Here is a 13,418-nt window from a genome sequence, read left to right on the forward strand (position 1 = left end):
ATTGTATTTTAAAAAGGACACCTGACACATTTATTTATATCTATATAGAAAGAAGCAGATATGCATAGTCACCAGAACTGTCACAACTCTCTTCATCACTGCCATCAATGCAGTCAGCATCAGCATCACAGTGCCAGCGAAGCGGGATACAGTGGCCGTTTTTACACTGGAATTGATCCTCCTCACACTTCAGCTCACAGCCATGCTAAGAGACACAACAATATATTATTTAATATAATTATTACAATTATTTCATATATTATATTATATTAAAATAAAGTGCTGCGTGTCATAAATGGACCTACTGGATGCAGTAACCACAAAAATCAATCAGTTAAAGAAACACAAACTATATTTATATTTGTTAGCACATTCTTTTTTATCGGTTTTTAAAATCATGAGAAACAAAATTAATTGAAGTGTCTTGAAATGGGTAATTTTAAAATAATAGGTGGATCCTGTTGCAAAAAAAAAAAAAAAATCCTTTGAAAGGCCTGCTTGGGCTGATATGCATTGGTGTTTTTTTTAATAAGTAGCCCTGTCTTAGAATAGGCTTTTTACTTTCGTTTTTTCTGTTTTGCAACAGGATCCAGATTTTTTTCTATATATTTCAGGAAGAATCACTTAATCACTTAATTTTGGTTGAATCAAGGAACATTGCATTTAAGCTTTAATTAAATGGTCCCTTGGTTATTGCAGTTATTAGACTGGCTATACCCATTTTATATGAGATGGTGAAGATGGCCAGTGAACCACAGTACCTCATCAGATCCATCTGAACAGTCATGATCTCCATCACACTTCCACCTCCCAGCAATACAACGGCCATTAGTGCAGGCAAACTCACTTTCAGAGCACTGACGTGGCACTGGTAGGTAGAGAGAAATAAATGTTAATACCGAAGAAAAACCACAGAGCACAATAACTACAACAACAACAAGGAAACCAGGAGGAAGGAAAAAGACACGTTTCAAGACAAGATCAAGAGGTCAGCTTAGAGAGTGAGAAAATATACAAACACGTTCAGGGATGCCACATAATGATGATGATCAATCTCCATGATATTATGAATTTTCCATTCATTTGTGATTGCAAAAAAAAAAAAAAAACAATTGTTTGTTTGTTTATAATATATAATTTTATAATAACAATTATATATATATATATATATATATATATATATATATATATATATATATATATATATATATATATATATATATATATATATATATATATAATTTTTTTTATAGAGTCTAAAAAGAGTCTAAAAAGAGCAATTTACAGCTGGTAAATTATATATAAATAACATTTTGTTGGGTTTGAAGCCTAAAATGAAGAACACCGGTTTTGTTTTATCCAGATGTATTTACTCAGTGCAACTTGTAACATATATGTTATCTCTACTAACTTTTGACAATTAGACTTTATTTTTCAATATTTGCACACTCTTCTCTGCAGAACTAGTAACTCTGCACAAGTTGAGTTTAATTTGATGATGACTGTTTGTGGAAGCCATTCCACAGATTGTCAATGGGGTTCCTCTTTTTCTCCTTCAACCACTGTGTACACAGTTTTGCTGTGTGCTTTGGATCATTGTCATGTAGGAAAGTAAACCTTCTTAAAGTTGACAACTTTCTGGTAAGGCAGGAATTTGATGCTTTTTGATGGTCTCCTTTTTTCCTTAAATCCTGACAGAAGTGATGCAGTCCCTACTGTAGAGAAACACCCTCACAACAGGATATCACCACCCCCATGCTCCATGTTAAATCTTTCACTTGGATGTTATAAGCTGCACTGAGTAAATACAGCTAGGTCAAACCAAAAATGGTGTGTGCGTGTTCATTTCAGGCTGAGATTAGTTCAGAATCATTGTAAACACTTTCATTTTTAAGACAACAAAACCACAGTAAAGGCAATACAAACCCAAATCCAACTTTATTCAAGATTCAAGATCTGAGCTTATAAACAGAAATGTTCACTGCTAGAAGTTTCACTGGAGGAGGAAAATGAACTCTACCATTTCTCCACTAGGGGGCAGAAGCTCTAATTGTTACTTCTGTCACAAACACAAATGGAATCATGGGGTTATGAGAAGAGAGGAGAAAGGAAGGGAAGGGAGCCAGGAATAGGTGGTCTGGAGGGAGCAGAGACCTACCTCTGAGTCAAGCCAATGGATCAGTGTGAAATGAAGAACAGAGACACATGAAGTGAGATGCAACGTGAGTGAGCCATGACATAGGACAAAATACCCACAATGCCTCCCACAGACATATGTGATGGTCACAAGTAATGATAAACCACTAGACTCAGTCCTATAACTGGCTGTGAGCATTCATGCAGTCCAAGGTGTGCAAAGGGGAAGTCGGTAAAGATACATACCGCACTTCTCCTCATCGGAGTTATCGCCACAGTCATTGTCATAGTCACACTGCCAGCGGCCCGGCACGCAGCGGTTGTTCTTACAGCGGAATTGGTACGGCTCACATGTTCTCTCATCTACCTCAAGATAAATCAAAAAAACAATCACTTATATCGAAATAAAAACATTCATAAGGAATAAAAAAAAAATAACTTTCATGAGAAATCAACATTTTTAAATTCAGAAAAGTAAGGCCTGGTTCACAAGGGACGATTTTAAAATTGTCGGCCAATTTTCCAAATATGAGAGACCCCACACACAGCGATAAAAAATCACGGGTTTAACAGTTTTGGTCGTTCCGTGTGTGGTGTGCAGCCACACGGCAATATCAACTCATCACACACGAACCGATTTGACTCCCGAGCATTCCCAGGTCAGACGGGAAATCTCGCAAAATCCCTCGAGATCAAACGTGACTTCAGAGTAAACAATCATGGCGGACGAAGAGGATGCAGTGGCCATAGTTTGTGCTTTGTTTTTTAACGAAACAAAAAACATAAGAAAAACAAGAAAAGGCGATGGTCAAAGAGGTGGAGACAACGCGAGCATGGACTATACTTGCTACATCATGATATGGAGGAAAGTTGTTGTTTTCTCTCATAGAAATGTTGTTACGTACTACACAGATTAATAACCGTTGAAATAAACGTTCATATATTCGTTTCCATGTACTCTGGTGGACTGCAGTTGTGGATGTAGTTATGCTCATCGACTTTATTTGTATTTGTTATATTATATACGCCGGCTGTTTTGATTTTGTTTCCCGGTACTATCGCTGCCTCGTCACCTCACTTTCTGATTGGCTACACGCCACAGTCCACAGGCTGCGTGATTGTTTGTCCTCGGGGGACACCACACACGAGACGAAATCGGGCCAAATAAATCCAACATGTTGGATATCCCCGATTTGAGATCGGAGCGGTCCCGACATTCTTCCGAGCAGAGGAGAGCAGTCTTAACACACCACACACGGCAGGAATATTTGATCAGATTATTTTACGATAATCGGAGCATCCTAAGATTGTCGGAAGGGGTGAATCGGGGCTAAAATCGGCCCAATTATCCTGCCGTGTGAACCAGCCTTAAGGCTGTCGTACCGCATTCCTCTTTGGGCTCATCTGAGCCGTCTCCACAATCGTCCTCTCCATCACATGTCCAACGGGACGGGATACAGCGGCCTGAGTCCTTACAGCGGAACTCGTCCACACCGCATTTCATCTGAGCTGTAGAAAACACAAACCGCTTTAATTAGGTCTGTCAGTCAGTCAATCATTCATTTCAGTTATTTGATTATTTTATGCAATGTTATCATCCATGGCTATTTTTATGGCAATAATGATAAAATCTGTTAAAAACAGGTTAATAAACTTAACAGACATATTATAAGCAGATACATATAAATGAAAGACAAACAGGATAATTCATTAAGAGACATAAAGAAAGTGAACTTAAGAAAAACACTATATTAAATATATAATTTTGAGAAAATTCTGAATACAATCCTATGATAGCATTTTCGATAAAAAAAAAAAAAAAAAAGTACAGTTGTAATATGAAGTCGCCATCAAATGAATAAAGTGGCTTTAGAAGTCATGTGTTGTTGGTTTTTATTTTCTTACTGCAGTTGGCCGGTTCGTCAGATTCATCCACGCAGTCGAAGTCTCGATCACACACCCAGACTCGCGGTATGCAGCGTTTGGTGATGGTACACTGGAACTGGTTGGGAGCACAGGTCACCTCAGCTGCAAGACATCACAAAGACATCCAGCCAATCAGCTCATAAGAAAACAGCCTCATGCATGGACATCAAAACATTCCATTTTTCAACGAATAGGAGGACTTACGACAGTCCTTCTCATCTTCTCCCTGGTCACAGTTGTTCTGACCATTACAACGCAAGATTCCAGGAATACAGCGACTAGGATGTGAGCACTTAAACTGACTGGGCAGGCAAACATGGATGTCTGAACAAGGACAAAAATGAGTGATAACTAAACAAATGTCCTAAAGATGATTATTTCAGTACTACACAATTGACTGGACATCATACCACAGTTGGCTTCATCGGAGTTGTCCTGGCAGTCGTTATCGCCATCACAGATATAAGCCGGGTTGGTGCAGATACCTGTGTCACACTGGAACTGGCCTGGCCTGCATTTAAACCCAGCTAAAACCCAAGAACAGAGAGCATGAGAATTTTATATATGTTTGAGGATGTCCATGGTGTCACTCACAGTTAAAGCCCTGATACTTACGGCAATCGGCAGGTTCATCTGAGCGATCTCCACAGTCATCCTCAGTATCACACTTCCACCAGAAGGGAATGCACTTATCATTCTTGCAGACAAACTACAGTCAGAGAGAAACAAAAGAGAAGCAGAGAAGCACAGACAATCAGCCGAGTGTCATTTCTGACAAAAACATGTCCAGGTCATATTTCAAGAAAAGAAAAAAAAACATGATGACAATTAAGATTTTTTTGCATGGTGACATTTTCATTTCAATACAACTGAACTTCTCATTACCAAAATGCCAAAACAATTAAATAAAATAAACTTTTTTTAAAAGATTTATATTATAATATTATAAATATATATGAATAGAAATAAATAATATTAGTAATATTAGTACTTCAAATGTAAATGTGAAAAAATGGTTTTTCATTTAATGTTTATTTTTCACTTTTCAACAGAAATATTTTGTATATTTTTTTGTTAATCCTAACAACACGGCTTTAAATAAAAAGAAAGTTATTATTTTTAAATTATTTAATAGGACTGCTAATGTTGCTTAATTCATCTATTTAGTTAATACGAAGGAGTTTAGAAATACTACAACATTCTTTTTTATTTAATCATCATAAATTAATGAAAGACCAATAAACATTGACATTATGTTGAAAATACTTAGGATAAATCCTATAATACTTTAGTATATAATGTGTTAGCACTTTCAGTACCTTTTTAATGAGACTCTAATAAGCACCATCATTGAGAATAATGAATATTGCAAGTAAAATGTGCAGAGGCATTTTGAATTTTGGACACACACACACACACACACACACACACACACACACACACACACACACACACCTGGCTGGCAGTACAGTTGGACAGGCACTGTTTTCCATCAGCAGCCAGATAGAAGTTGGTGGGACAGGCACACTTGTAGCCTCCTCCAGGTGAGAGCAAACACAGGTTACTGCAGCCACCATTCTCCTCCTGACACGGGTGACCTGACACTGCAGTCACAAGAGCATCAGAGAGGAGAAAGCTCAGAAACCACATCAAACACTGCAGGAACATTTCCATGAACAGCACGTGTGTATCTTCTCACCCTCAGGCTGTCTGGAGGGATGATAGATGTGTATGTCCATGGGTCTGTGCAGGGTGCTAATCAACATGGTCTTGTTGGTGCCCAGGGTTTTGTGAGCTCTGTTAATGGACTTGGTCTCCCAGTCGGTCCAATAGATGTACTCCTCAAACAGAGTCATGGCAAAGATGTGAGGGATGTCATGAGTCAGCACTATGGGGAAGAGAGAACAAGACTCACATTTAATAAAGCAACAAACAGAAAATTAAAATAAGGGTGAAACTTGATTTTATCCTTCAGATTTGAATGGATCATAAAAAGTTATAGTATCATTGGTTAATATCATTATCCCATCAGCATGGCCTTGATTGTATAGCAGAAAAGAACTAGCTATACAAACCAAACATATTGACCAATATTTTAATAACGGATTTTGATTTTAATTACTGATTGTACAAAAGAAAGTATTCATTTCACTACTAAAGTACTTAAAATATAATAAAAAATCAGTTAATTGCCAACACTACTTTTTGTTTAGATACATTTTTTATTTGATTGTAAAGTCTAAATATCTTTAATAATAATAATAATAATAAAAAAAAAAAAAAAAAAAAAAAAAAAAAATAATATATATATATATATATATATATATATATATATATATATATATATATATATATATATATATATATATATATATATATATGTAAGAAATACAACACCATTAAATAACTTTTTCAAAAGAGTAATTGTTTCAAAAAACAAGATCTTTCAACTTGGCATTTTTGACAATTACAATTGGCCAAAAAACATGTCTGCTTGCTTGATGGTGGTAGACGTTAATGTGGATCAAACTACATTATTTTTATAAGATCATATTTCAATCTGGAAGAGGAGCTAGGATGTTCTTGTGTAAGCTTTCTGAATATGAGGAATTCATATGGAAATAAACCTCCTCCTCACTGCCTGTCTATAGCACATGCCAGTCTCAAAACATCAGATTGACTGTAATATGTAAATGGACACCTATGATGTCATTTATTGGCGAAATGAAGGCTGGGTCACTTCTTTGTCTAAACTAATTGCCTGAAGAAAAATGTCCTCATAAACAGTGTGTGTGTGTGTGTGTGTGTGTTTGCACTCACCAATGTGTCTGTTGGATCCATCCAGGCTGGCAAAAGCAATGTAGTCTTCACGAGCGTCTGCCCAGTAAATGCGGTCATTAATAAAATCTAGTGTCAAGCCGTTAGGCCATGTGATCTTATCTTGAATGATGATTTGGCGATTTGTGCCATCCATGCCGATGCGGCCAATATGTGGCACATCACCCCAGTCTGACCAATAAAGATACCTGGAAATAATCCAAAGTCAAGCAAGCTCATAATGTGTTCATTAATTATTTAAACAATAACAACAACATATTTACATAGATCCATTAAGAGAAAACACTAGGCTATTTTATATTTTTTTTATATAAATATTTTATTTACATTTAGAACATTACTTTATTTACAATTAATGATATATTTTCTTTAAATTATTTAACTTAGATTATATATATTTGTTGTTAAAAAAAATTTTTTTGCAATGCAATTTCAATTATTCACTCATCAATTGTCTTTTTTTTTTTTTTTTTTTGAAAATGCTGATATGCAATTCATTTCAATTCATTTGATTAGTTACTGAGGATATCATGTAATTCGATCACAATTTTAATAGACTCACAGCCCTAGAAAATAATCTAGCAGTTTATTGGGATAATCAGACTGGCTCAGGAACTGTTAGGGAACCGAGTTTAGACTCTCACCCATTCCTCACATCCAGAGCCACGGCTCTGGGCTCTCGCAAGCCGCTGTTGACCAGCACACTTCTGTAAGCTCCATTCAGCTTGGACACCTCAATTGTGTCTCTGCCCTTATCACACCAGTACAGGTTCCCCCCGACCCAGTCCACAGCCAGTCCATCAGGGTTACTCAGAGAGGTTCTGTGCAGCACCTACCCAACAGCCAATCAGAACAAGAAGACATAGGTAATGAATTCTGTCAGCGGTGGAATTATATTAAAGAAACTACACAGACCTGCACGTTACTGCCGTTGATGTTCATGCGGCGGATCATGCTGCCTTGTGTAGTCACGTCAGTCCAGTAGATCATCTGTTCCGCGTAATGATAGTCCAGAGCCACTGCGTTATTGAGCCCCTGATAACACACACAAAATAATAACAATTAGACAATTAGCAACATTAGTAAATTGCAATAGCCTATAAATGACAAATTTGGCCTTTTGACTTCTTATGACATCTCACCTGCTTAATCAAAGTGTAGTTCGATCCATCCAAGTAGAGTTTTCGCAGATAGTAGCGGTTAGCAAAAATGAGGAAAGGTTCCTCATCTGAAATGTAAGCAACAGAAATGACTAAACAACTTTAACTAGCAATGGCAGTTTTTTATTACATTCAGTATTGTATACTTCTTAGTCTTACTTCGAGAAAGAAACACACTCCCATGGGTAATAAACCTAGAACATAACAGAACAAGGGGAGAGGGCTCACCAGATGTGGATTTGCAGCTGGTGGGGTCGTCGGGACGTGGCACAAAGCCATCGACGCAGAGGCAGTGGAAGCTACCATGCGTGTTGATGCAACGCTGAGCGCAGGGGTACGTGGTGGTGCACTCGTCCACATCCACACACGTCTTTCCATCTTGCTTCAGACGGAAACCTGGATGACACCGGCACTGCAGGGGGCGGGCAAGGGGCATGTCATATATTCACTGTTATATGTTCAACTAATTAACATGTGAAAGTATGACGTGTAAATAAGGAAATATATACATACCTTGAAGCCGATCTTGAGATCTTCACAGAGCTGTGAGCAGCCGCTCAGCTTACTGTTGAGGCATTCATTGATGAAGCAGGTATTCTCATCAGAGCCGTCTCCACAGTCATTCTTACCGTCACACAACAATGTCTCGTTCACACACTTGCCATTGGTGCACAGGAAGGCAGTGTCATTACAGCGCCTCTCTATGGATAAAAACAAAACAACAACAACTTTAACATTTTTGTTCTAGGTCCAAAGAATATCAGTGACAAATCTGACTGTAATGGACATTATTTATAAATACAAAAATACCATATTTATGAAGCATAATGTTTGCATTTCCATGGAACATGAAGGAACTTCAACTTAGTGTAATAGATTTTAAAAAGTCCAATCATAGCTGTAAGAGCCCATCAATAACCAAATATTCATAAAGTCACTCCAACCCAATCGCCGATTCAGATCTAACACTGACACAGGAAGTTGTTGCTCTATTGAATCAGTGAAGCTCCTTTAACACACGACATTTCACACCTGGCACACTTCCAGAACCCCCAAGAGTTAAAAAAAAGTGGCAACAAATATTAAAAAGACTAAAAGTATGTATCTTTATTGTATTTTATATATATATATATATATATATATATATATGCACACATTTTTTAATCACTCTATATTACCTTTTTTTTTGGTTACAACTAGAAAAATAATAATAATGTGGTAACAGCCTTTAGAAGACCCTTTTTTTTTTCACCATGTCCTTCAAGGTTACTATACTCACCTGAGTCTGTGCAAAGTGGGTTTTTGGGAGCTTCATCTGATTGGTCTCTACAGTCAAACTCTCCATCACACTCCCAGTTCTTCTGCTTCAGGCACTGGCCATTAGCACAGCGGAAATCATTCGGCCCACACGTGGGGTATTCTACATTATGAAAGGGAACACAACATCTGACTCACTATATGATTCACTGCGTTGGTCCGGGTGACTAATAATAATAATAAAAAAAAACAATATAAAATGCACTAAAATGGACACTTTACCACACTCTGGCGATTCATCAGAGCCATCGCGGCAGTCAATGTCGTGATCACACATGAAGTTTTTGGGAATACACTGATAATTCTGACATTGAAACTCAGAGTCATCGCAGGTCTTATTGAACACTTGAGAGAATGAATAAAGAGAGAAATAGAAATAAAGAGAGTGATTAAATAAATATCAAGAAATTAGGCAGAAACAAAAAAACATCAGATTTGCAATAGCTCCTCCCAACAATATAGGTAGAGTTTCATAGCACAAAATAATCAATTCCTCTTGCAACTCACCACAGCCAGCCTTAATGCCCTCGTCTGCTCCATCAGGACAGTCCTTATCTCCGTCACATTTCCAGCGCTGAGAAATACACATGTGAGAGCCAGGACACTGGAAAGCCTCTGGACTGCACGTCTTTGTCTCTGAAAGAGATACATAAACTCAGGGTTATTTGTACGTTCCATCCTCCAAACTCAATTAGATTGACATTTAGATTCATTATGTTAATATATAAGACAGAAATTAAATGTCGGCAAACAAATAGTTGATGGTAGCCACTGAGTTCCACAGTATTTTTCCATAAAGGTACAGATATGACGATAAAAATAATGCTTAATGCAAATAATAAAATGCAAACAACCATATAATCATGCATAGTGAGATCAGAAGAGTCTCAAAAGAGGCAAAAAAACATTTGTTGATGTCAAATGTGGTGTCCAAACAAAATCAACAGTGGCACAAATTCTTCTGTTGGTAACTCGCCAAATTAAACAGATGCCAACAAGGACAGATTGCATGACATCCTCAAAAAACATGAACAAAGGTAAAAGTATGACCCAGAGCGCATTAAAATGGGTTCACTTGATGTGGAGATAAACACGAGCTCTGTTTGTTGATGTAAGTCGTAGTGTGACTCACTGCATTTGCTGTCCTCATCAGTACCATCTCCACAGTCATCAGAACCGTCACACACCCAGGACTTGGAGATACAGCGATGGTTCCCACACTCGAACTGATTTGATGCACAGACCTTGTCTGAGAAAACAACAGTAAACAAACTCATTGTCAGTGAATCTAAATATGCTAAACTTAATTATCAGGTGTAGCTGTGGTCAGAGTGAGACATTAACCAGACTTTTCAAAAATGCCCCAGATCCGTAAAATACCTCTGTTTTTTAGAGGTAGTGATATAATTAATTATATTGTATTCTTATCTGTTGTAGTAGTTAATTTTTTACAACTTTTCTATTTCAGTTTTTAACTACAGTATTTAATTTTTTATAATAAACATGGATATTTTCCATGACTATATTAAGGTATATAATAATAAAAAATATAAAAAAAATCTATATAATGTATTATATATATATATATATATATATATACACACACATATATATATATATATATATATATATATATATATATACACATATATACACATATATATATATATACACATTATAAGAATAATTTGTTTAAGGGACATTTTTGTCTTAATGTGAATATTTCTATAAGTTATGTAATAGTTATGTATGTATGTATAATAGTTATATATATATATATATATATATATATATATATATATATATATATATATATATATATATATATATATATATATATTAGGGGTGTAACGGTTCACAAAATTCACGGTTCGGTTCGATACGATACACTGATGTCACGGTTCGGTTCGGTTCGGTTCGATACGTTTTAGATACAGCAAAATGTAAAAACATCTCAACTTTTCAGAATGCCGCAAGCGCACCGCGGGTCATGTGACAAGAACTAACCAATCAGCTTCATCCTTTCCCGTAACAACATTGAGAGCTCAGCCAAGATGAAGGATCAGCTGATCATAGTTGTATATGGATTGCAATTTTGAAATAAATTTAGTAGCAGAGCTACTGCAAGCGATTTTTAGAGCTGCAAATCCATTTATCCTTCGCTGAAATTTCCGCGTCTCATGGAGAGAGCACGTCATTGTTGCTTAGCAAAGACAGACGCCTCATGAGCGCTTCTGCCCAAGCGCTTTGGAAAGGAGGAGAAAGACGCGCTTAGCGTTTTCCATGCGTTTTTAGGCACGATATGTGAACGGCCCCTAAGGCGCTCGCTCACTCAGCACGCGCTGAAGGCTCGTTGCAAAATGTCGAATGCCTTTAACAGACCAGAAATATAAGTTCCTAAAATAACCAACAGGTCTGGTGTTTGGGTTGGATTCCCTGTAAGCTATAGTTTCTAAATGCTGCAGGGATAGTTTGCTGCGTGCATGTTTCTCCTTTTTTTCGTCTTTTCCCAGATAGTACTGACGCATATATCCCAGATATTCCCGCTGGTGTTTTTTTTTTTTTTTATTCCCGCTGGTGTACCCTGTCATGTTGCAGATGCGACATACCGTTGTTTTTTTATCCACCACTCTCTTGCCATCACCATTATAGCTTAAAGGGAATCCAAAGTGCACCCAAACACCAGACCTGTTGGTTATTGGAGGATCTTCTCATTTCTAGTCTGTTAAACGCATTGGCTATTTTGCAACGAGCCTTCAGCGCGTACTGAGTGAGCGAGCGCCTGCTGAGTAGCCTAACATAAACATATAAGATGGTGTTTTTTTCTTCTTCGGGAGTGTCAGGGGCGTTGCCTGTTACGTTGTTTGGGTTATTGGGCTACCTTGTTGAACGCATATCATTATATTTCTCTCTCTCTCTTTTTTTTTTTTTTCAAATATAATTAATTACTCCAACGAACCGTTCGGTATACATAATGCGTACCGCGTACCGAACCGAAAGCGTCGTACCGAACGGTTCAATACGAATACGCGTATCGTTACACCCCTAATATATATATATATATATATATATATATATATATATATATATATATATACACACACACACACACATACATACACACATACATATATATACATACATATAACTATTATACATACATACATAACTATTATAGAAATATTCACATTAAGACAAAAATGTCCCTTAAACAAATTATTCCAGGGATGTTAATAACAATTTAAGCATTATTATTATTTTTCATGAAGGCAAAATAGCCATGAAAATTCCAGGGGGCAAATATGTGTATAAAAAGATCAGATTTTGCATCTTCAAAACAAAAAGTACACCAAAAATTAAGTATTAAGACAAAATTAAAACGGATATTGCATAAAATCAAACTAAAAGCGAGAACAGAAAAATGTAAGTTAAACAGGAGACATTGACTGACCACAGTGAGACTCATCCTCTCCATTCTCACAGTCGTTCTCTTTGTCACAGGTCCAGCTCATGGGAATACAGCGGCCGCTCGGACACGCAAAGAAGTTCACCGGACAATTATGCTTCATTTTCTCTGTGGGAAAGAAAGTGAAAGGTCAATTTCATTATGTAAAGTCACACATTTTATTTTCCTGGGAAAACAAGGGGATGTGTTAGTGCATACTGAAGTGTGAAGAGTCTGACCTGGACAATTTCTTTCATCCGAGAAGTCTCCGCAGTCATTGGAGCCATCACAGCGCCAGGAGGGGGCGTAACAGAGAGTAGTGAACTCACACCTCGCGAAGGTCACACCTTTCACTCCAAGCAGATAATAGCTGGAGCAGTCAGTGGGGCCTGAAAGAGAATGTTCCTAAAGATGGTATCTGCTCGAGAGAATATGTGATCATGTGTCCCCAAAGTTACACTTAGCATAGATTCTGCTTTAGAATGAAACTCAAAAGGAACCTGCCTTTTAAATGCTAACTTGTGAAGGCATGGCTCATTTTGGCTACTCGAGAGATGGCTCAGTAGAGTGCTTTTTTGGTTTTAATCGTTGGTTTA

General features: G+C 37.1%; 1 protein-coding gene across 2 annotated transcripts in view; it reads right to left on the minus strand.

Moving 5' to 3' along the window:
- Nucleotides 1–13,418, minus strand: part of LOC127944211 (low-density lipoprotein receptor-related protein 1) — a 94,045-nt gene that overhangs the window by 10,352 nt on the left and 70,275 nt on the right. For both annotated transcript variants that reach the window (XM_052540059.1, XM_052540058.1), the window contains exons 49-70: nucleotides 13,062–13,211; nucleotides 12,829–12,951; nucleotides 10,510–10,626; nucleotides 9,885–10,013; nucleotides 9,600–9,722; nucleotides 9,340–9,480; nucleotides 8,574–8,761; nucleotides 8,289–8,472; nucleotides 8,043–8,128; nucleotides 7,816–7,935; nucleotides 7,545–7,732; nucleotides 6,883–7,088; nucleotides 5,762–5,950; nucleotides 5,518–5,666; nucleotides 4,678–4,771; nucleotides 4,473–4,589; nucleotides 4,267–4,386; nucleotides 4,042–4,164; nucleotides 3,520–3,645; nucleotides 2,383–2,499; nucleotides 762–868; nucleotides 73–205 (exon numbers count right to left, since the gene is read on the minus strand). In XM_052540059.1, the coding sequence (XP_052396019.1) occupies nucleotides 73–205; nucleotides 762–868; nucleotides 2,383–2,499; nucleotides 3,520–3,645; nucleotides 4,042–4,164; nucleotides 4,267–4,386; nucleotides 4,473–4,589; nucleotides 4,678–4,771; nucleotides 5,518–5,666; nucleotides 5,762–5,950; nucleotides 6,883–7,088; nucleotides 7,545–7,732; nucleotides 7,816–7,935; nucleotides 8,043–8,128; nucleotides 8,289–8,472; nucleotides 8,574–8,761; nucleotides 9,340–9,480; nucleotides 9,600–9,722; nucleotides 9,885–10,013; nucleotides 10,510–10,626; nucleotides 12,829–12,951; nucleotides 13,062–13,211 (3,030 nt within the window). The remainder of the gene's footprint in view (nucleotides 1–72; nucleotides 206–761; nucleotides 869–2,382; nucleotides 2,500–3,519; nucleotides 3,646–4,041; nucleotides 4,165–4,266; nucleotides 4,387–4,472; nucleotides 4,590–4,677; nucleotides 4,772–5,517; nucleotides 5,667–5,761; nucleotides 5,951–6,882; nucleotides 7,089–7,544; nucleotides 7,733–7,815; nucleotides 7,936–8,042; nucleotides 8,129–8,288; nucleotides 8,473–8,573; nucleotides 8,762–9,339; nucleotides 9,481–9,599; nucleotides 9,723–9,884; nucleotides 10,014–10,509; nucleotides 10,627–12,828; nucleotides 12,952–13,061; nucleotides 13,212–13,418) is intronic.

Source organism: Carassius gibelio, chromosome A23 (genome assembly GCF_023724105.1).
Source record: "Carassius gibelio isolate Cgi1373 ecotype wild population from Czech Republic chromosome A23, carGib1.2-hapl.c, whole genome shotgun sequence".
NCBI classification, from domain to species: Eukaryota; Metazoa; Chordata; class Actinopteri; order Cypriniformes; family Cyprinidae; genus Carassius; species Carassius gibelio.